General features: G+C 42.7%; 1 protein-coding gene across 2 annotated transcripts in view; it reads right to left on the bottom strand.

Annotated features, from left to right (window-relative positions):
- The window catches only part of GRID2 (glutamate ionotropic receptor delta type subunit 2), a gene marked incomplete at its 5' end in the record, with an annotated part of 1118477 nt that overhangs the window by 833932 nt on the left and 262421 nt on the right, over positions 1-22124 (bottom strand). For both annotated transcript variants that reach the window (XM_081960469.1, XM_081960470.1), the window contains one exon: positions 6737-6892. In XM_081960469.1, the coding sequence (XP_081816595.1) occupies positions 6737-6892 (156 nt within the window). The remainder of the gene's footprint in view (positions 1-6736; positions 6893-22124) is intronic.

The raw sequence follows: 22124 nt of genomic DNA, 5'->3' as shown, positions 1-22124 counted from the left end.
TGGCCCCATGGGAATCTGACAACCAATCAGAATACAAGCTCAAATTCAAAGCCCAACAGAGGGTATAAATCTCTCTCTCTCTCTCTCTCTCTCTCTCTCTCTCTCTCTCTCTCTCTCTCTCTCTCTCTCTCTTCTCTCTCTCCCTCCCTCCCTCCCTCCCTCCCTCCCTCTCTCTCTCTCTCTCTCTCTCTCCCATGTGCCTTTTTTGGCCTGGACCTCAAACCATGTGATTATAACCACCATCTTTCCAAGCAGTCTCCGTGTTTCCAGAGTCTTTCTTCCTGCTTGGAACTGAACCCAGATGGAGATCTCTTCCATCAACAGGAGATGAGAAATTCTTTGCTTCTGATCCCTGGGGACTTATATTTAGCCAGAAAGGGGAAAAAATATACTATAGCGATATATATTGACCTCATATAAACCAGTTTCTAAGTTTCAGGAAAGGCTAGATATTATTTTTTGATTGTTTCAATAATCCTTTATATAAATAAGATATAATTTTATGTCTGGGTATAGGCTTCACAGAGCAAAATAGAAGCCACTTCCAAATATAAAGGAAGATTGGATTTGATTTAGAGTACAGGTAGTCCTCGACTTACAACCATTCATTTAGTGACAATTTACATTAGCTCCAGTGGTGGGTTCCTGCCGGATCGCACCGGATCGCGCGCTCCCTTTCGGCGCTAAACCCGGAAGTACGGTCTTGCCCCGCCCCTGACGACGGGACGACGCTTGCCTGCGCTCCACCAGCTCGGCTGGGAACGGAGACGTTTCCTCAGCGGAGCGGAGCGCCTGAAAGGGACGCAGGCTCAGCCTGCCAGGCTGCCACCACTCCACTGAAGACATTGCTGAGCAGAGAAACATCTCCGTTCCCAGCCGAGCTGGTGGAGCGCAGGCAAGCGTCGTCGCATCGCCAGGGGCGGGGCAAGACCGTACTTCCGGGTTTAGCGGCGAAAGGGAGCGCGCGATCCGGTGCGATCCGGCAGGAACCCACCACTGATTAGCTCTGAAAAAAGTGCCTTGTGGCTGGTTTTCACACATACGACTGTTTCAACATCCCCATGGGCCATGTGATCAATATTTGGGGGCTGTGGCAAGAAGGTTTATGAAATAGGGCAACAATCACTTAATGCCTGTCTTGTTTATCAACATACATTTTGCACTCAATCGAGATCGTAAGTCGAGGACTTCCTGTACTTTAAACTTCAGTTTAAAGCTTGACTTTGGTTTTTCTATCAGCATACAAAGTAGATTATTTTATCATAGTCAGAGAACTGCCAAATAACATACAAAACAAGTCATGTTTTTTTCAAAAAACAACATCTGCAACATTATTATATCAGCCTCTGTAATGGTATGTGGGAAAGACTTTAGGATTCAGGAGGAATAGTCACAGAATAGACAATAATCAGGCAAAAGGTAACTCAGCTCTCAAAAGAAGAGGGAGAAACATTTCAGAAAAGTAGGATCCTCCCTTGTTTTTCTAGAAAGAAAAAGGAAAGGAGGGGAGAAATACATTTAGATTTGCAAGATTTTACTAATAAAATCTTACCATAAAGATAAAACTAGTATTTATTGTTGTGCTTTTTATCTGTTCTGCTTCATAAAGCTAACAACTTCCACTAAAGTACTAAACCTGGTCTGCAAAAATCTGGATGATTACTAGATGGCAGCACTGAGGACAAAAAAGAGTTTGCTCTCATCTAGTCAGTGTCCAGATTTTTGAAGCCCAGAAATGATTGCCTTGATGTCCATCAACTCTTGTTAAAGGTAGAACTTCACCATTCTCTGTTTTGCTAAGGCAGGGGTGTCAAACTCAATACCTGTGGGACGGATCCAGCCCATGAGGTGTTTAGATATGGCCCTTGGGGCTGCCTTGAAAACAGCAAAGGACCAGCCCATGGTGCCTCTGTCAGCTAAAACGGAGCTCAGGGGGCTGCGTGTGGCCCTGCAAGCTCCATTTTTGCTGGCAGAGGGCTAAAAACAAAACAAAGGAGAAATGTTTCCCCTTTTGCATTTGAGCATCCAAGAAGGGACAAAGAAAAAGAAGGAAAGAGGGGAATGGAGAAGAAAGGTGAATGAGGAGGGAAGGAAAGGGAAGGGAAGAGAAGAGAAAAGAAGAGAAGAGAAGAGAAGAGAAGAGAAGAGAAGAGAAGGAAGGAAGGAAGGAAGGAAGGAAGGAAGGAAGGAAGGAAGGAAGGAAGGAAGGAAGGAAGGAATTTAATGAGAGGGAGGGAGGGAAGTCCTGCCTTAGTACTGGGCCACCACAGGTGCCCCCAAAATGAGTGATGTTGAGCTGGCCACGCCTACCCTGACTACGCCAACCTCAGCCCCTGAGGTCAAAAACAATCCTGATGTGGCCCTCAATGAAATTGAATTTGACACCCCTGTGCTAAGGGATGGTTTTAATTTTACAAGGTATTGCATTTTTGGGACTATGGCATTTTGTAAGATACCCATTTGTTTCCTGAGATCACTTTCTAGTTTAACTTAGAAAATAGGTTTTCCAGTTTACAAGGAGAGAAAAAATTAACCACTCTCATATCCAAAGTTTCATCCATCAAGCAAGGAATATTAACTAGGCATCTTGAGATCTCTATCAGAGAGGACAGAAGCCTCAGGGTATCATAATAATTTACACAAGGAGATTAAAAAGGATGACCACTTGTTCAAGAAGGAAGACAGCCATCTGTGCAATAAAATACCTTTCCTGCAAAACTCTACAGAGAATGTCATAGGTCTTGTTTATAATTATATAGAAGACAATTGTTCTATTAAAATAAGGAATGGGTCATTGGGTAAACTGCAGGCAAAGAAAATGCTGCTTAAATAAGGCACCAGCAATAATATTTAATTTATAAGAAAAAGATAGGATAAACCACTTTGCTTTTGTTTTCATCCCATTACTCATTTCCTACACATTATTAAATTTCATTCAAAAATTTTGCGATGCAACTGAAGAAAAGAGAACGGTATTTAGCAACTAGTTACAAAGAAAACATATCCTCCTCCTCCTCCTCCTCCTCCTCCTCCTCCTCCTCCTCCTCCTCATAGGTCTGCCATAGAAAGACCTACATAATACCCCCAAATTAAAGCCTGTGAAACCCTAAATTACAGTCTTTGGAAAAAACCAACCATACCATATATTTTCATCGTGGTATAATTACCACACTTGCTTTAGCAGAAATATCAAGCGAGCCACATTTGTTATAATTACACAATGATAACTGTAAAAGCCGTAGGTTCAACAGACAAAACAAACACACCGTTTCTTGCACAGTACAATAGCACAAAACATCAGGAGTGGATTCAAATTTAGACACCTGTAAAGTACAGCTATTGTGATCACTAGGATTTATAATAGTTGTTATACCTATTTCCCTTGATTTCAATTAACCTATTTTTTTAAGGAGAAATCCATCTGAATTGAAAAGAGTAGTAGGAAAATACTAGTAGCTACTTATACAAAGCAGAAATAAAAACCAATTACCTTCCAACATTCCACTAATGCAGTGTGTATATATCAATCATAATGTAGAATATCAGAATGTATATGAATACATGAATCAATAATGAATTTTGCAAGCTGTAGAAATCTGAAATTCTTACATGTACCGTATTTTTCGGAGTATAGGATGCACCTTAGTTTTTTGGGAGGAAAAAAAGGGGGGGAAATCTGCCTACCAGGTATTCATCTGGCTAGCGTCCTTAGTCTGGTCAGCTTCAGCAGTTTGCTGGATTTCAGTGCGCACACGGATAAAAACAGCTTTTAAAGCACAGCTGATCGTCGGAGAGAGAAGCAATGAGAAAAGCAAGCAAGCAGGGAAGATCACTTCACTCGTTAACGTCTCATTAGGGCTGAATAAAAGCTTAGAAAAAGCTACATTCAGAGTTTCAGACGCACACAAATTTTCAGCCTCTTTTAGGATGGGGGAAAGGTGCATCTTATACTCCGAAAAATATGGTAGTTACTTCAGAAGACTTAATCTCTAATCTCTCTTTTAGCCACTTTCATGTACGCAAAACAACAATCACACACATATAACCGCACTTGAACTATATTGATAACTTGGAAAAATGGTAGGAAACATGAAATCCTCATATTTTGGGGACAAATGTAACTTTGCAACTCTTCCAAATGTTATCGGCAAAAGGCTTATCGTAAACTGAGCAAGCGCACTGATTTCCTACCTCTCTTCTCACACGCCATCACAATATGGATAAAAGTGTGAACATTCATTCATGTTAAGAAGCTTTACATTCCTATTTTTCACTTATCAGAATACACTGGCGTTAGACTAAAATAAATATCATGACATCGTAAGTGGAAAAAAGGAATCTCTCTCTTCACTTTTTTGGGGGGGACATTCATGTTCAATCATTTTCTACAGACTAAAAGAGCTCATACCGTCAGATGCCTCAAAGTCCCCTAATTAATTATTATGATTAAAAGCAAAAATCTGCTGCTCCAAGTCGCGGTTGCTTAAGAATAAACATTTCGGGTTCCGGTTCCGGCGGCGGCGGCGACGGGCAGCTCTTTGCCCGCTCCGGCTCCCCGGTGGGCTTCCCCACTCCTTGGGGGGCACAGGACACCCCGCAGAGGGGTCCTGCCGGAGGGGCGGCATCGCGGAGGTCTCCTGCAGCGGCGGCAGCCGGCGGGAGCTCTCTCGCGCGCCCAAGGCACCGGGGAGCAAGCTCGGAGGGCGCATCGCGTTTCCACGCCTCGCGCCTCGCTACAAGCCGACTGGAGAATGCTACAATTGAAGGAAGCAGCTGCGGTGCGGTGAGGTTGCCTCTCTCTTCATCCCTTACTTTGCATGAAGATTTGATTCAGCTTTTAAAACTTTAAAATAACTTTCGGAGCATTTTGGAGGTGCGGCTGGAGGGAGGGGGGTTTTCCCCCCCCCCTTGGACAAGCGGCAAGAAACAATTTTGCTCTCAGCCCCCGGGAAAGGAGGAGGGGGGAGAGCCAACGAATGAAGCCTCACTTAGGCTGAGATGATTTTCTTTTCAATTTAATTTTACATATTACAATGATTTGAGGACTTTTGGAACTTTTTAAAACTTTGTTACGCCTCTGTGCCCAAAACTGGCAGGGCAAGATGGCACACTTCCGTTGTCTTTATGAACTCTGAAACCTGACTCCACCTTTAAAATTCAGGCTTCCGGTCTTTGTCTCCGTGTCTCCCAGAGGAACCTCTTGTGGATTGGTATTTTTTTAACCTTCTAGGGGAAATTTTCTATCTATTGCCAGACTTATTGGAGAGATTCTCTTCTGCCTGGTTATTCTGCTCCCGGATTCACCTGGCTACCCTTCTTTTCTAACTGCTTACTTCATATTTGGACTGAACTTTTAACGTTATAAAGGATGGCATCTAAAAGACCCCCTCCTGGAAAACCTGGCTTTGCTACTTCTGCTCCAACATCCGCAACATCCAGTCCAGCCACACAGTCAAAGATAACAGAACTGATGCAACATAAGACTACAGAGATGGACTTTCAACAAATGCTTCAACAAATTCTACAGGGCCAGGAGGAAATCAAGAAACAGTTAAGGGAAATGAAAGATGAAATTAAAGAAAATCAAGCCCAAATATATAAGAACTCACAAAGACTGAATCTTGTGGAAGGGGGGGTGGAGGAGGTGAGGGGGGGGGTGGAAGCTGTGCAGAAAGGGAACAAAGATCTTGACATCCAACAGATGAAATTAGAATTTGAGAGAATGTCCTATTATCTTAGATTTCAAAATGTTATAGAAGAAGATGGGGAAAATATAAGGGACATCATGACAAACATTCTGGCTGACTATACACACAAAGAAAAACAACAGATGGGGTGGGATATAGATCTGGTTTATAGAGTGAACTCAGCTTATGCTAGAACACACAATGTACCCAGGGAGGTTCACATTAAATTCCTTAGAAAAACCACAAGAGATGAAATTCTGGGTGTACAAAGGGGGCAAGCATTGACATATCATGATATGGAGATAACCATTCTGAAGCAGATCCCTAAGAAGATTAGAGAAAAAAGAAAAAATTATTCGCAATTAGCGAATAAATTATACCAGAAAGGGGTGTGGTTTAGATGGTTGATGCCTGAAGGTATGCTGATATTCTGGGAGGAGACAAGAATCAGAATTAATTCACCCATAGAGGCGCAGGCCTTTATGGAAAAAAATAAAACACTCCTAGAGAAACCACCAGACACTACAACGGACACGCAGGACACGGGAGGGGCCAGAGCTCTGCCAGTGGAGGGAGATGGGGCAATAGCAAGAAGACTCAGATCACAGAAATAAATATGAAAATCATATTATTATAAATTGACCGAAAGTGAAAATGGAATTATATTTGGATTTTATATTGTAATGTTTAATTTGATTGAATTTAATAATAGAACTAATATGCTGATTATAATCAATTATATACTAATGCATTATATATAAATGTACGCTATGGGTATGGAGGGAGGGGGGCCTCACACACTTTGCAACTGCCAAAATTTGTATACCTGTCCATTTACCCTTTTCCCTATAAATTTTGAAAAACCAATAAAATTTTATTACAAAAAAAAAAAAAAAAAGAATAAACATTTCATCCATCTGACAGACTCTACGGAATACAACAAAATGCCTTCCCAATATCCAAAACAAACTCCTTCAACGGGACTTCATTTGCAAGGGTTTCAAACGTCACCAAAACACAAGGAAACAAATCAGCCTTGGAAACTCTACCTTCCTGAACTGCTTGAAACGGGTTGTTGCCATCCACAAAAGTCACAGATATGGTGATCTTCTCCGTCTGCAGGATTTCATCGTTTTGGTTGAGATCAGAAACGGCCATGCGAAACACTTCCTCATCCTTTTTTGCAGATTCATCAAATATTGCCCCTAAAAAGAAAGAGAGAGAGAGAGAGTCAGAAGACACACAGTCAATATCAAGGACAGGAAAAAAATTCAGAACAGAGACATTTGGGACATAGCATTTGGGATAAAGGTAAGTACACACATGCATACTGGTTGATCCCAACTCTAGGGGGCGGTGCTTATCTCCCTTTCAAAGCCAAAGAGACAGCGCTGTTCGAAAACGTCTCCGTGGTCATGTGGCCGGCATGACTAAACACCGAAGGCATACAGAACACTGTTACTTACAATTATTTTCTTGAAACAAAAAGAAGGAGGGACATGACATTAGTGGAATTGTCCATAGTAGACTTGCCATTTCTCTTGTTATGAATTTTCTTAAACTCTACTGGCTTAGTGTCTGTCCGGCGTGAACAGAAGTGAGGGACAGGATACAGGTACAGTGTGAATATTCCTTCAGGAGCAAATCTGAGTTTGTCCTACGAAAGCTCTCATATCATCCTCCGAGTAATCATGGAATCAGGAGACTTAGATGCTGCCCACTGATTTATAGAAAGTAAATCTTTCCTAAGACCCTTCCACAACCCACTACAAAAAGATATCCTCTCTTGCTGTTCTACAACCTTAAAAGTCTCACCAAAGTCTTAAAGCTGTTAAGTTACAAGACCCTTGCACCCCTAACCCTTGTGACCGGGTGGGAGTGGCTTGCTGGCCAACTTGTAATATGTGGTGAAACTCACTTAAGAACACTCTTGCTTAGCAACCAAAATGTTGGGTCAGAAACTCTGGCATTTGAAGCATGCAAGTCTTAAAGCTATCAAGTTACAAGACCCTTGAACCCCTAACCCTTTAGAAAAAAACCCCAGGGGTGTTCAAACTTGACCACTTTAAGACTTTAAGGTTTAGATAGGACTCTTAGAGGCAGGCGGGGCGATTGGTGAGCCAGCCAATCAGTGAGCAGGGGGCAGGGCAAGCGTGGTGCGGACAGGCTGGGGGGGGGAGGGAGCTGGAACCGGTTCTAAATGGCACAGTAGATTTGTGGAACCTCTTCTATAGAAGAGGTTAGAACTGGCAGGAACCCACCCCTGGAACCGGCCGAATATCACCTTGATATAGATCTACCTGGGCATCTTTACACTTACGGTAAGGGTCTAAATATTCCCCTTTACATTCCCAGTAGCACCAATCAGCATGGTTAAATAATATGGCATGATAATTCCTCAATATCCAGAGCACTACTTGTTCCCCAGTCTTCCTCTAGATCAGGGATGTCAAACTCAAGTCCTGCGGACCAAATCCAGCCTGAAATGTGGGCTACCTTGGAAACAGCAAAGGACCGGCCTCTGGTGTCTTGGCCCCGGTCCCGGTCGGCCAGGTGCTGATTTAAAAATTGGTGGCAGCCGTCTGGACTGGAACGTGGTCATCCTTGGATCCATGGGGCTGCCGTGAAACCAGTGAGGGGCTGCCCCACCCCACCCCTGGATGTGCACTGGAGACAATGGATCCCCCCAGCCCCCCCAGGTGCTCCCCAATGTGAGCAACATTGAGCTGGCCATGCATACCCCGGCCATGCCCGCCCGGTCCCCCGAGGCCAACCACAATCCTGATGTGACTCTCAATGAAAAGCAGTTTGACACCACTGCTCTAGATCATAGAGCAGAATAGTCAAAGGGTAGCCATAGACTTCTTTATGATTGGCAAGTGATATAAATTCAGATATGGGAATTTATAAAATCGTAGGGTTAGAAGAAACCTTGCAGGTCTTCTACTCCAATCCCCTGTCCTTAGCATGAGATGTTATATCATCCCAGACAAATGGTTATCCAATCCAGTGACGTGCGGTGAGGTTTATGACTGGTGAGGCTGGTGATGTCATCAAACCGCGTGGTTACTCCGATTGCACGGGCGCAGCCCAAACGGAGAAGTTTCTCTTCTCAGAAATGTCAGAAAGGGACAGACAGGCTGCCGCAGCTCCACTGAGAAGACATTTCTGAGAAGAGAAACTTCTCCTTTCTCCTCCTCCCCCCCCTTCTAGCACTGATGATGTTACCTAGGCATGTTTTGCATCAGGCGAGCCTGGGATCCTTGCAAGGGGAATGGGACCACATGTGCAGGCGGCTCCTCAGCCGCGCACAGCCTCAGGTTAGCACAGCCGCGATACCCTTCCCCTGCACACATGGTCCCATTCTCCTCCTTCCTAAGCCAACATGAAGGGGACTGCGGCTGCGCTGATTGAGGCTGGCATTGAGAAGCCGCCTGCACACGTGATCCCATTCCCTTTGCAAGGATCCCGGGCTCGCCCGATGCAAAAAATGGCGAGATCGGCACACTTGGGGCTGCTGCTGAGATGTCCAGGGAGGCTAAACCAAGCCGCATTTTATTTATTTTATTTATTTCTTGGATTTCTAAACCGCCCCCTCTCCCAAAAAGGGACTCGGGGCGGTGTACAGTCAAATGCAGATAAAAATACAATAATATAAAACAGTTAAATACATTTGGATGGAGGAGATAAGGCTGTACAAGAAATAAATATACTATAAAAACCCTAAAAACATCCCCAATTAAAATACCCAAACCCAATTAAGATATATCCCCGGGAGGTAAAACTAAGAGAGTGCCAGGCCAGCTGATTAAAATAGGTGAGTCTTTAATTTTTGACAGAAGGAACGGAGGTTGGTGGTAGTTCGAATATCAGGGGGGAGGTCATTCCAGAGGGTTGGGCCCATCACAGAGAAGGACCTACTCCTAGGTGTCGCCTGCTGGCATTGCCTAGCGGACGGCACCAGAAGGAGTCCCTCCCTGTGTGAGCGGATAGGTCGCAGGGACGTGTGTGGTAGGATGCGATCCTGCAGATAACTAGGTCCTATGCCATGGAGCGCTTTAAAGATGGTAATCAATACCTTGAAACGCACCCGAAAGGCCACAGGTAGCCAGTGCAGCTCGCGCAGGAGAGGTGTTACGTGGGAGTAACGTGTACTCCCCATGATAACCCGCGCAGCTGCGTTCTGAACTAACTGCAGTCTCCGGATGCATCCCAAGGGAAGCCCCATGTAGAGGGCATTGCAGTAGTCCAGGCGAGACGTCACCAGCGCATGAGTGACCGTGCGCAGGGCACTCCGGTCCAGTAGGGGGCACAATTGGCGCACCAGGCGAACCTGGTGGAACGCCCCCCTTGCCACGGCTGCCACATGGTCCTCCATTGACAGCCGGGCATCAAGGAGGACGCCCAAATTGCGCGCCTGCTCCACAGGGGACAGTTGTTCGCCCCCTATGGCCAGCGATGGTGTGCCTTTCCCAGCCACTTTCACGGCTTCTCGGAGTAATTTTTTTTTTATTTTCATGATAAGAGCGGTAAGGCTCTGCCTCCCCTGCCTCCCCTGACTGCACGTCACTGATCCAATCCTATCTGAATATCCCTAGCGATGGTGCACCCAGGAGTCCAGCTGTTTCATTGGTTAGTTGTTCTCAATGTCAGGAAATTTCTCCTTAGTTTCAGATTGGATCTCTCGTTACCAGGTTTTCACCCATTGCTTCTTGTCCTACCCATAGGAGCTTTGGAAAATAGGACAAGAAGCAACAGGAGGGAGCTAACTGGAATTCAACCAAATTAACCTCCACAAGTCCAGATATAGTGAAGGAGTATCTGTCCTTGCCCTAGTTTCATTTGCATTTCTAATTCGTGACATAGTTGAACAAAATTACGACACAAAACCTTCCTTTGTCCTAATTTAATTTGCATTTCAGATCCTTGATACTGTCCCTATGACACAAGGCCTTTATTTTGGGTGTTAGGAGATGCAAGACTGCACTTATTAAATTCACATTTCATCATATTTCAGCACCACATTTCATGTTATGAAACATTGGGTTCTATTCGAGGTATTTCAGGAGAAAATAAGGAACACATATCTCACAATGCAATAATTTATGAAGGTTTGCTGAAATTAGTATAGGGATCGAGCCAAGAAATTGAAGCATCAGTACAAAATGTCATTATTTACTCCAACATAAATGATAAAATAGCAGTACAAGGCACTGTGGCTGGCAACTTCACCAAGACCCCATGCAACCATGTAAAAATACACCGCATGACAATATAATTACAGTAGAACCAATCTGTCTACTAGCTATTCTGATCTAAGTAAGATGGAATTTAAATTCTCTTGAGTCAAGCAAAACTTTTTATCACTGTAGGCATGCTACTACGCTGTTTTCTTGGAACCAATAAAATCACAATTTAATATTTAATATGCTCAGGGATTTTGTTTTTGGTTTCCAATAGAATAGAATAGAATAGAATAGAATAGAATAGAATAGAACAGAAAACAGAGTTTGAAGGGACCTTGGCGATCTTCTAGTCCAACCCCCTGCTTAGGCAGGAAACCCTATACCATGGATGTCAAACTCGCCATGCCATGTTACCATCACAGGATGACACATCAGGACGTTTTTCCCTTCATGGAGCTGGGGCGGGCGTGGCCTACACAGGATGCACCTGGCCCTTGTGCCACCAGTTTGACATACCTGCCCTATACCATTTCAGACAAATGGTTGTCCAATCTCTTCTTAACTTTCAAGAAATTTCTTCTTAGCTCTAGGTTGCTTCTCTCCTTGATTAGTTTCCATCCATTGCTTCTTGTCCTGTCCTCAGGTGCTTTGGAGAACAGCTTGACTCCCTCTTCTTTGTGGCAGCCCCTGAGATATTGGAACACTGCTATCATGTCTCCCCTAGTCCTTCTTTCCATTAAACTAGACATACCCAGTTCTTGCAATCGTTCTTCATATGTTTTATCCTCCAGTCCCCTAATCATCTTTGTTGCTCTTCTCTGCACTCTTTCTAGAGTCTCCACATCTTTTCTACATCGTAGGGACAAAAACCGGATGCTAGCTAAGTTCATCTATAGTGATAACATTTCTGTTCTACTTCCTACTTGGGTACGCAATCTGATCTTGTTTATCTTTTTCATGATTGGTCCAAATCATCTAAGTGTTGCCATCAGTTGTGACCCACTGTAATAATTACAGTCTAATAAGGTAAGTTTTTTTGTACAATTATCAGGGCTTTGGTGCTCATGCAACCCACTGCTGCACTATGCAGCAAAGATCGGCAGCTTTTTCCAAACAATGGATACCACTCTGAATGTTGATGCAAGGGCACTGCTGCCAAATAATAGTCAAATTGCAAGATCGCTGTGGATAAAGCAATTTTGATTATGTCATTCCTAAAAGCTTGCGAGATTTCACTTGGGCACATGAAATTTCACAAACACATGGGATTTTGCTCATTTTTAAAATTTATCATTTCTTTTATACTGACGACAATATTGAGGACTGATGACAATATTGAGGACTGTTACCCATCCATGTTACACTGCCAATTCCTGAAATAAAATGATCATTGCTACTTTGCAACAGCAGGGAATTTTAATTGTTCTTTAGATATAAGGTTGATAGACCTTTTTGAAGTTGTGAATTAATGTGGAAATTGTGACATTATGTCACTAATCTACAATACGGTGACTGAAATACTATATTTATTAGATCCTACTATCAAGCTCGACTGCCTGGAATCCACACTGTATATCGGAGATTAATATGATTGAGTGGGTCCAGAGTATTTCACAAGAAGAGTACTCCACTCCTCTGCTCACAATAGAATACCTTATGCCACCAGGATCGAAATTTTGGGCTTGGACAATCTGGAACTGTGCCATCTGCAGTCGGACCTAAGCATAGTATACAAAATTGTCTGCTACAACATCCTACCTGTCAATGACTACTTCAGCTACAACTACAATAATACATGGGCAAACAATCGATACAAACTCAAGGTAAATCGCTCCAAACTCGATTGCAGTAAATACAACTTCAGCGGTCAATGCCTGGAATGCTCTACCCGACTCCGTTGTTACATCCTCTAACCCTCAGAACTTCAACTTTAAACTGTCTACTGTGGACCTCACCCCATTCCTAAGAGGTCCGTAAAGGGGGCGTGCATAATTGCACCAGCGTACCTACCATCCCCGTCCTACTGTCCCCATTTATTTGTATTCATTTCCTTTGTTCATGTCTATGTTCATACTTAAACCTGCTATCCTATACATGTTTTACAAGCTAATAAATAAATCAATTAATTAAATGGGAACTAATAAATAGAGCTCCTAATAAGCCATCTTCTAGAATGATGTAGAGTTTAGTTGATAATGTGAATATGTTGTGTAAGGCTGGGGAAAAAATGTTCATTGAAAAATCCCCCTTTTTCAACTGTTAAAAAGGTAAACAGGTTTCTCCCTTCTTTGCATCTGATTGCTTCAAATGGGGAAATCACTGTTTGCCAGAGAAACCTGTCAATGAAATACTAACAATGTTTTTTTTAAATCCACTTGTGAAGTTGAGTTTTGTGATATCACACCTTTGACAGTAAAGCTGGTGTTTAGCAGTTACTCTGATGAAAAAACATGGGGCAAAAAGCAATATGAAACAGGAAAACAGGATGAGAACCCAAATTTGATACTTAAAGTTTGAGAAACTGTGCAGTCACCAGCAGGTGTAAGTAATTGTATTTATTTTATTTATTTATTAGATTTATTTGCTACCCACCTCGCCTCAATTGTTATTGGTAATCTAAGAATTAAATATGGGACATGGTGGCTTAGTGGTTAAGATGTCGAGCTTGTGAATCGGAAAGGTTGGCAGTTCAGCGGTTCAAATCCCTAGCACCGCGTAACGGAGTGAGCTCCAGTTATTTGTCTCAGCTTCTGCTAACCTAGCAGTTCGAAAGCACGTAAAAAATGCAAATAGAAAAATAGGAAACATCTTTGATGGGAAGGTAACAGCGTTGTGTGCGCCTTCGGCATTTAGTCATGCCAGCCACATGACCAAGGAGACGTCTTCGGGCAGTGCTGGCTCTTCAGCTTTGAAACAGAGATGAGCACCACCCCTTAGAGTCGGGAATGACTAACACATCTGTGCGAGGGGAACCTTTACCTTTTTAAGAATGAAATTAAAAAATGCTTTAAAGTTGGGTGTGTTAACTCTTGAAACAACTAGTGAATTGCTGGACATAAATACATATTTAGGAGTTTGGATTAAACTATTTAATTAATTGAAAAGTTTGGTATATTTTTAGCCTAGTAAAAACAACAATGAAAAACATGAAAAACAAATGACTAAGACACGAAGCACCATGAAGCAAGAAAGTTTGTGAAACTCTGACCTGGAAGAGGCTTTTCCAATAAAGAAACCAAAGGCAAGCAAAAGCTTTCTCTCCAAATTGCTTAGCTTTCCACTATCAGTCTCTTGTTGGAAGCAGATTGTGGGAAACCCTATTTTCTAGTGTGACAATTTTCTAATGGAACAATTAATCAGTGGAATGGCTTGCCTCTAAAGGTTGTGGGTGCTCCAACACTGGAGGTTTTAAGGAAGAGATTGGACAACCATTTGTCTGAAATGGTATGGTGTCTATGGTGTAGAACAGGGTGTTGGACTAGAAGACTTCCTAGATCCCTTCCAATTCTGTTATTCTGATACAAAGAGTTCAATCCCCAGAATTCTCAGCAATGATCATACTCTCCAAGAATTCTCTCTCTCCCTCTCTTCCTCTCTCTATCTCCCTCCCTCCCTCCTTCCTTCTCCCTCTCTCTCCCCCACTCTTACGAACTGTTGTTGTGGTCAGCGGAGCTGACAGCAAAGGTGGACAGTGAGGAGATTGGGGAGGAACATGGGCCAGTCCTGGGTGCTAAGGAAAGCTCAGATGAGGGCTCTGCATCTCAAGCAGAGAACGTTAGCTGTGAGGCAGAGGAACAGCTGGGGTCTGTTCCCACTGTGCGCATGGGCAGAGCTGCCATAAGACAAGAACAACTAAGAAAGCAGGGTCGACTTAGGAGTAAAGCCACACCTTGGAGATGATTGGCCCCTCCCATAGGAAACAAAAGAGGAGCGAATGGGGAGGGGGCTTCTGCAGGAAACAATTTGTTCCTTCAGTCGTTTCAAGAGTGGAAACTTTTGTATGTGATTATAATAGACTTTGTGCCAAGTGTTGCCTTGCCCGGCGTTTGGAAACTAGTTATCTGGCAGCTTGCCAAGCGAGATAATGTTCATGTTGATAAATATTCCTCTGAAAGTCTGTTTGCCAAGCCTTGCTGACTGTGAATGAAAGGAATTCACAGTCGTGTAAATAAAAGAGGTTTTGCCAGGACCAAGACTCTGCTTGATGCTTTTTTAGGAAGCCTAGGTCAGAACAACTGTCCAAGAAGTCCACACAAGTGGAAATTGCTGTAGTTGGGAAAATTTGCCCTAGACCAGAGGTATCAAACTCCCATTGCCACAGCGGCGTCACATGATATATTGTTACTTTTTTCCCCTTTGCTAAACTAGGCATGGGAGTGGCCAGCGCAAGACGCATCCAGCCCACAGGCTACAAGTTTGCCCTAGAAGAAACAATAGTCTGGTTCAGGAACATCTTTTAGTTATTCATCAAATTTATTTGCCGCCCCTCTAGCAGTTCACGTAAGCTCTGAGCGGCTTATGTCAAGATAAACATTCAATGATTATAAATATAAAAATGGATTAAAATTACAAGAATTAAAACAAGCTTTTAAAAAAGCTTTTCTTTAGTTGTTTAATTCTCAAATGAATCCTTTTCATTGTCCTTAGAGCTCATTACATAACTTCTTTGCACCAATTGCTTGCATATGTTATCCCCCATTAGATTGGATGATCAGTGTTGTACATTGGCTTGGGTCCTGAATAATATAACAGGCCTGGGTAAAGTGGTATAGATTAACTTGATGAAGTAACTCAGACCATGGAAGCCAAAGAAGCAGCCAGTTCACCTTAACAAAAACCAGTTTGGATAGCCTTAAACAGGGGTGGGCTTCAGAAACTTCAGCAACGGGTTCTCTGTCTGGTTGCTGGGTGGTCGTGGCTGTGGTGGGTGTGGCCACGGTGGGCATGGCCTAATCAGCCTCCTGCGCCATGACGGGGGGAGGGGGACGGGACTTTTTGCCTTCCACAGGCTCCAGAGGCTTTCTTCGAGCCTCTGTGAGGGTGGAAATTGCTTCCCTTAGGCTCCGGAGGCTGGAAACAGCCATGTTTCTGGCCTTCTGGAACTTCAATGAGGCTCATTTTTCCCTCTCCCTGAGCTTCTGCATGGATCCTGCAATTACCTTGCATCCAAAACAGGCCGCATGGAGACTGGGAGGGGCGGGGTAGGCGGGGCCAGCCAGGGGTGGGATTTGGAGGTTCTCTGAACCGGCCATAACCTTAGCTATGGGTTCTCCTGAACCTGGATGAATCCGTAGCAGCCCACCCCGGTCTTAAAGTCTTTTTTCCCTTAAGAGCTGGCTGCAGGCTAATGAAAGTTGCTCAGCCTGAAAAATCTTTGAAATAGTCTTGTGCGGGAAGGCTGAGAAGGAGGTCAAAATCAGACTGACATGCAGGAACCGCACTGCTTGGCAAACAGCTTTGTAAATGTATTTCTCTGTAGTGAATCACCTCAACGAAACTTTGCATAACTGTACAAAACAACACTGAACATTTTGTGGAAAAGATGAAAAGGGGATTTGTTTGTTTTGGCACATTCTCCCATCTCCTAAAGCCCTTTCCCCTCCAGAGAGGAATAATTTGATAATTACAATGGATAATTTCTTTGCACGCAAATCAAAAGGAAACTAAGAGTTAAAAAAACACACAGAACTCCAACTCATTTCATCATTAGGCATCAATTAAAGAAATTACATAATTTTCCATAAATCAAAACCTGTTCTCTAATTTACATGTTTATTTTCTTCTGTTTCATAACTTGCTATGTTTTATGGATCTACAGTCTTAGAATCCTGGGGATTTGTATTAATTAAATTAGCCAAAAGGCTATTATCCTCTTCCATAAAAGAAAAGATAAAATAAACACAACTTTGTGCTTCTAATGCTTCTCTAAGAGCGGGAAACCTTCATGTTTCTATTACTCAGAGTTTGATGTTGGTGGTCTCGGCTCACTATAAATTAGAGTTGATAAATTAGAGTTGATAGATTGACAAATCATATTCAAGATTTCATTTAACCCTTTCTTGTCCAAAATATTTGAGATGAACATTCTCCAGTGGTGGGTTTCACATTTTGTTACCACCAGTTCGCGACACAAATGTGTCCCTTCTGTGCATAGGTCCAGCCTTCCGCGCATGCGCTTTGCTTGAGTGTACACCTCCCGGGCATGCACCTGGCCACAAAAACATGTCTAAATAGGACAGCATAAAGCAGGGTGATGGCAAAATATGAAAATAACTGCCTCGTGTCAATGTGCAATATATCAGGATACAATTTTGTTCATGTCATCCTGTCATGTTTCCTTCTTGGTAATATTACCGACAGGGGTGTCCAAACTTGGGAACTTTAAGACTTGTGGACTTCAACTCCCAGAATTCCCCAGGCAGCCATGCTGGCTGGGGAATTCTGGGAGTTGAAGTCCACAAGTCTTAAAGTTCCCAAGTTTGGACACCCCTGATTACCGAGTTTGCATGGCAATGAAAACCTCCACAGATCAGTCAAAGTGGTGTATTAGGACATTTGAGGCCAGTATGTTCTCAGTCACATCCTTGATTTTAAAAAAAGAACACAATCTCCCTGCCTTAATTTATCATGGTCTCTTTTCTGTATCAGATGTCATCAATTTTCTTGCCAGCGTTATTCATTTGGTGCCAGCAGATTCCCTACACAAACTTTCTTCACTTTGACCCACAATTTTTTTTTCTACTTCTGTTGCCATCTGGAGCAGCTGTTCCATGCCTCTCCATCTCAATAGCTTGTCATTTTCTTGCAAACCTCAATTGAAAGCATACATCTTTCCTTTCCTGTCCCTTAATTCCTCCATCATTTTGCCAGTTCCTTATTTACATACAGGAGTAGATTGACATAATTCCAGGAAGGCATGGCAAACTCCTGACAACAGCTGTTGTAAGTAAATATTCTAATGGGGGGGGAACTATATGCACTATTTAAAGGTGTGAGTCATTTACTATTAGTTCTAAAAAGTTATTTTGGTTTGCTCTTCTAAAAGGACTTCCTTCTTGACCAATAACTAAATAGTCGGTCGGTCGGTCGGTCGGTCGGTCGGTCGGTCTGTCTGTCTGTCTGTCTGTCTGTCTGTCTGTCTTTCTTTCTTTCTTTCTTCCTTCCTTCCTTCCTTCCTTCCTTCCTTCCTTCCTTCCTTCCTTCCTTCCTTCCCTTCTTCTTCTTTTCTTTCTTTCTTTCTTTCTTTCTTTCTTTCTTTCTTTCTTTCTTTCTTTCTTTCTTCCTCCCTTCCTTCCTTCTCTTCTCTTCTTTTCTTCTCTCCTTTTCTTTTTTCCTTCCTTCCATTAACCTATTGTTAATGTTATAAATTATTGAAGAATATTCAGACAGCTGAAGACAAAGTAGTTTCAACCTCCTTTTATTAAGTGACATAAGAACTTATCACTCTAGGCCTGTACACTTTTTTTTGAGGCCAAAGACCTTACATGGTCTATGCATCATATGGAAGTGAAGCTTTGACAAAGAAAATGATAGGACTAGGTTAGAACTTAAAATTGAACTAATGTTAATGTAAGTGTAATTACATTGCCGTGACCTGGGCTTTTAAAACAAATTGGACTGTTGAAGGAGACTTGGCATATTTGCTGTTTCCCCGCTAAAAGTTAACATTTAAATTGGGCTTTCAAAGATTGAAACATTCCACTTTGCTGGGTGGGTGGGGGGTTGTTTTCCTGGTCTAGGAGGAAACAGTAGAAAATTGAATATATTCTCAATCTGGTTGGAATCCATAGCTTTGATCTGTGCAATTATAGGAAATGGATCAATAGATAGGGCATAGATGGATAAATGCCAGGGAGAATTCTGATAAAATCAGCAATTTCTTTCCTACAGTGAAAAAAAAATCTAATTGCTTACAAGGATTTTGTTTACCCCGACTTGAAAAGGAGGAGAAAGAGCCCTAGAATTTAAACTGTAACATATACAACACAGATACCAGACACACAAGTATATGTTTTGTTGTTTTTGCAATAAGCTTCCTGCCAAGAGCACCAATTCCTGAATAAAGGATTAGCACCAACGGTGGTTATTTACTTACATTCCCTACAGTTTGCACATGTGAGCGCATGCACCCTGTCCACGGATGCACTATGTCTTCTGTGCGTGCTCTTTGATCACGTGTGCAGCTTGAAAAATTGCCTAAATAGGATGGCATAGAGCTGGGGTGGGTAAGTGAGCCCACCCACGATTTCCATTATTGGTTTGAGCAAACCAGTCCAAACTGTCTGAATACCACCTCTGATTAGCACCTAGCCATTCAAAAGCATACAAAATGTGAGTAGATTAATAGGTACCACTTCAGTGGGAAGGTAACAGCAGTCCATGCACTTTTGGCATATAGTTATGCTGGACGCATGAACATGGAAAATGTCTTCAGACAGTGCTGGATTTTTTGGCCAATAAACAGAGATAAGCACCACACCCTAGAGTCAGACACGACTGGACATGGAAACCTTTACCTTTTATTTGGAAAGTTGAGTTGTTTATTTGTGTTGTGAGACAATGAAATAGTCCTGGGTCTAAACTCAGGCATCCCTCTCAAACAAGTCACCTGGAAGGAGAAAGTTAGTCCTCTGATAGGAATAACCCGGCTAAGATGTTAACTAACACATTGGTGGCCACTACTGGTTCGTACTGTTTTGCCCAAACCAGTAGTTTGGAGCACCGGTTGCCCACCCACCTCGACACTATTTGGTTGTAGATATCTCACATTCCGGCTTGCTCGCCCCACCCGCAACCCAGTTGATTTGCAAACCTCACTGATTCTACTAACCGTGGCTGTCCTAGAAGGTGTGCAAGAAGCCTCCCCCATTGGAAAAGCCTTGTTTTTGGTGCTGCATGCAAGAGCAGATGGCGCAGGCACAAAGTGTGTACATGCGAAATACAAATGCCCACACGCTCACATTTTTGGCGAACCAGTTGTTAAAGTACGTGCAGCCCACCTCTGGGCTAAAAAGAAGAATGGAATGTGAATGCTGTAAATTGGAAATATTTCGTGTCTGAAACATTACCATCATAAGGATCATTTGTGGAGGGTTTAAAAAAAATTCAATTTATATGGCTTCCCATTTCAAATTCATGACTGGGTAGATAACAGCCGTTAAAAGCAATAACAGTGAATGTACATAATCAGCAACAAAGCAAAAGTAAAACAACCAGCCAATCAATCAATGCAACCATTGCATGGGCTGTGTTATATATCCAGATGCCCAGGCTCAATGACACAACTCTTGTAAGGCCTTGAGGAAAGCTAGTAAAATTGTGGCTAAGTTTGCCTCTGGGGAAGAAAGGCTTTCCTGTGATGTCTTGCCAGATGGCATTCCCTAATGGACGGGCCACAGAGCATGCCTGTCCTGCTGGACCTAATGGAACGTGTAGCCATAATTGGGAAGAAATGGTCCCTCAAATAGCTCGGCCCCACGCTATGAAGGTCTTTATAAGTAACTACCAGCACTTTGAATTGAGACTAGAAGCATGCTGGTAACCAATGCACCTTGTGGAGCAGAGGTATACCATATATTGATAACGCAATGTACATAGCTGCCCCACTGTTGTATTCCATACCAACTGCAGCTTCTACATACGCTTCAGGGACAACTCCATGTAAAGAGCACTGCTGTGGTCCATTCAGGAGGTGGCTATAATTAAAGAACCGCTAGCCCGTGAGAATTCCTAAATTGTGTACTGAATCCCACCACTGTGTCAGATGACTTCACTCAGTAACTTCATGTAGATGTTAAGCAGAAGTGGGAGAAGACTAGGCCTTAAGGAACTCCAGAAAGCAGGGGCAGTGGGATAGACCTTTCCCCTCCAACAACAACATAGAGTAACTCCCAAAGCCAATCAGAAGGATATCACAATTGATGGTATTTTTTTTTCCAAAGAATTTTATTGGTTTTTTAAACATTTATAGGGAAAAGGGTAAATGGAAGGGTATACAAATTTTGGCAGTTGCAAGTGTAGCAGGCGCCCCCTCCCTCCAAACTCATAAAATACATCTGAATATAAAACATTAGTACATAATCATATAAAATCAGCATATTAATTCTAAAAATATATTTTCCATCAGTTTATATATTATAATATATATTCTACATATAATTTCATTACTACTTTCGGTCTGTTTATAACAATGTGGTTTTCTTATTCATTTTTGTGATCTGAGCTTTCTTGGTGTTGCCCCTTCTCCCCCCGCTGGCAGAGCTCCGGCCCCTCCCGTGTCCTGCATAACCGTTGTAGAGTCTTCTGTTTTTTCTAGGTTTGCTTTGTTTTTTCCATAAAGGCCTGTGCCTCTATGGGTGTATTGATTCTAATTCTTGCCTCCTCCCAGAATATCAGCATACCTTCAGGCATCAACCATCTAAACCACACCCCCTTCTGGTATAATTTATTCGCCAATTGCGAATAATTTTTCCTTTTTTCCCTAATTTTTTTTGGGATCTGCTTCAAGATGGTTATTTCCCTGTCGTGGTGTGTCAATGCTTGCCCCCTTTGTACACCCAGAATCTCATCTCTTGTGCTTTTTCTAAGGAATTTAATATGGACCTCCCTGGGTACATTGTGTGTTCTGGCATAAGCTGAATTCACTCTATAAACCAGATCTATCTCCCATTCCATCTGTTGTTTTTCTTTATGTATGTATTCGGCTAGAATATCAGTCATAATGTCCCTTATATTTTCCCCATCTGCTTCTATAACATTTTGAAATCTAAGATAAAACGACATTCTCTCAAACTCTGTTTTCATTTGTTGGATATCAAGTTCTCTGTTTCCCTTCTGCATTGCTTCTACCCCCCCCCCTCACCTCCGCCACCCCACCCTCCACAAGGTCCAGTCTCTGTGAGTTCTTATAGATTTGGACTTGATTCTCTTTAATTTCTTCCTTCATTTCCTTTAATTGTTTCTTAATTTCTTCCTGGCCCTGTATAAGTTGCTGAAGCATTTGTTGCAAATCCATCTCTGTACTCTTAGGTTGCATCAGTTCTGTAATCTTTGACTGTGTGACAGGACTGGATGTTGCAGATGTCGGTGCAGAAGTAGCAAAGCCAGGTTTTCCAGGGGGTGGTCTTTTTGGAGACATAGTTTATGAAGTAGAGAGATCAGTCAGTATAGAGAATGGACAGCTGGAGAAGTAGAGCAGACAGATGAGTCCAGGAGGCAGAAGATCCAAGCAGATGGGAGTTTCTTTAGTCAG

The sequence above is a fragment of the Natrix helvetica genome (assembly GCF_964273705.1).
Source record: "Natrix helvetica genome assembly, chromosome: 7".
NCBI lineage: Eukaryota > Metazoa > Chordata > Lepidosauria > Squamata > Natricidae > Natrix > Natrix helvetica.
This window is presented reverse-complemented; position numbering and strand designations above follow the sequence as displayed.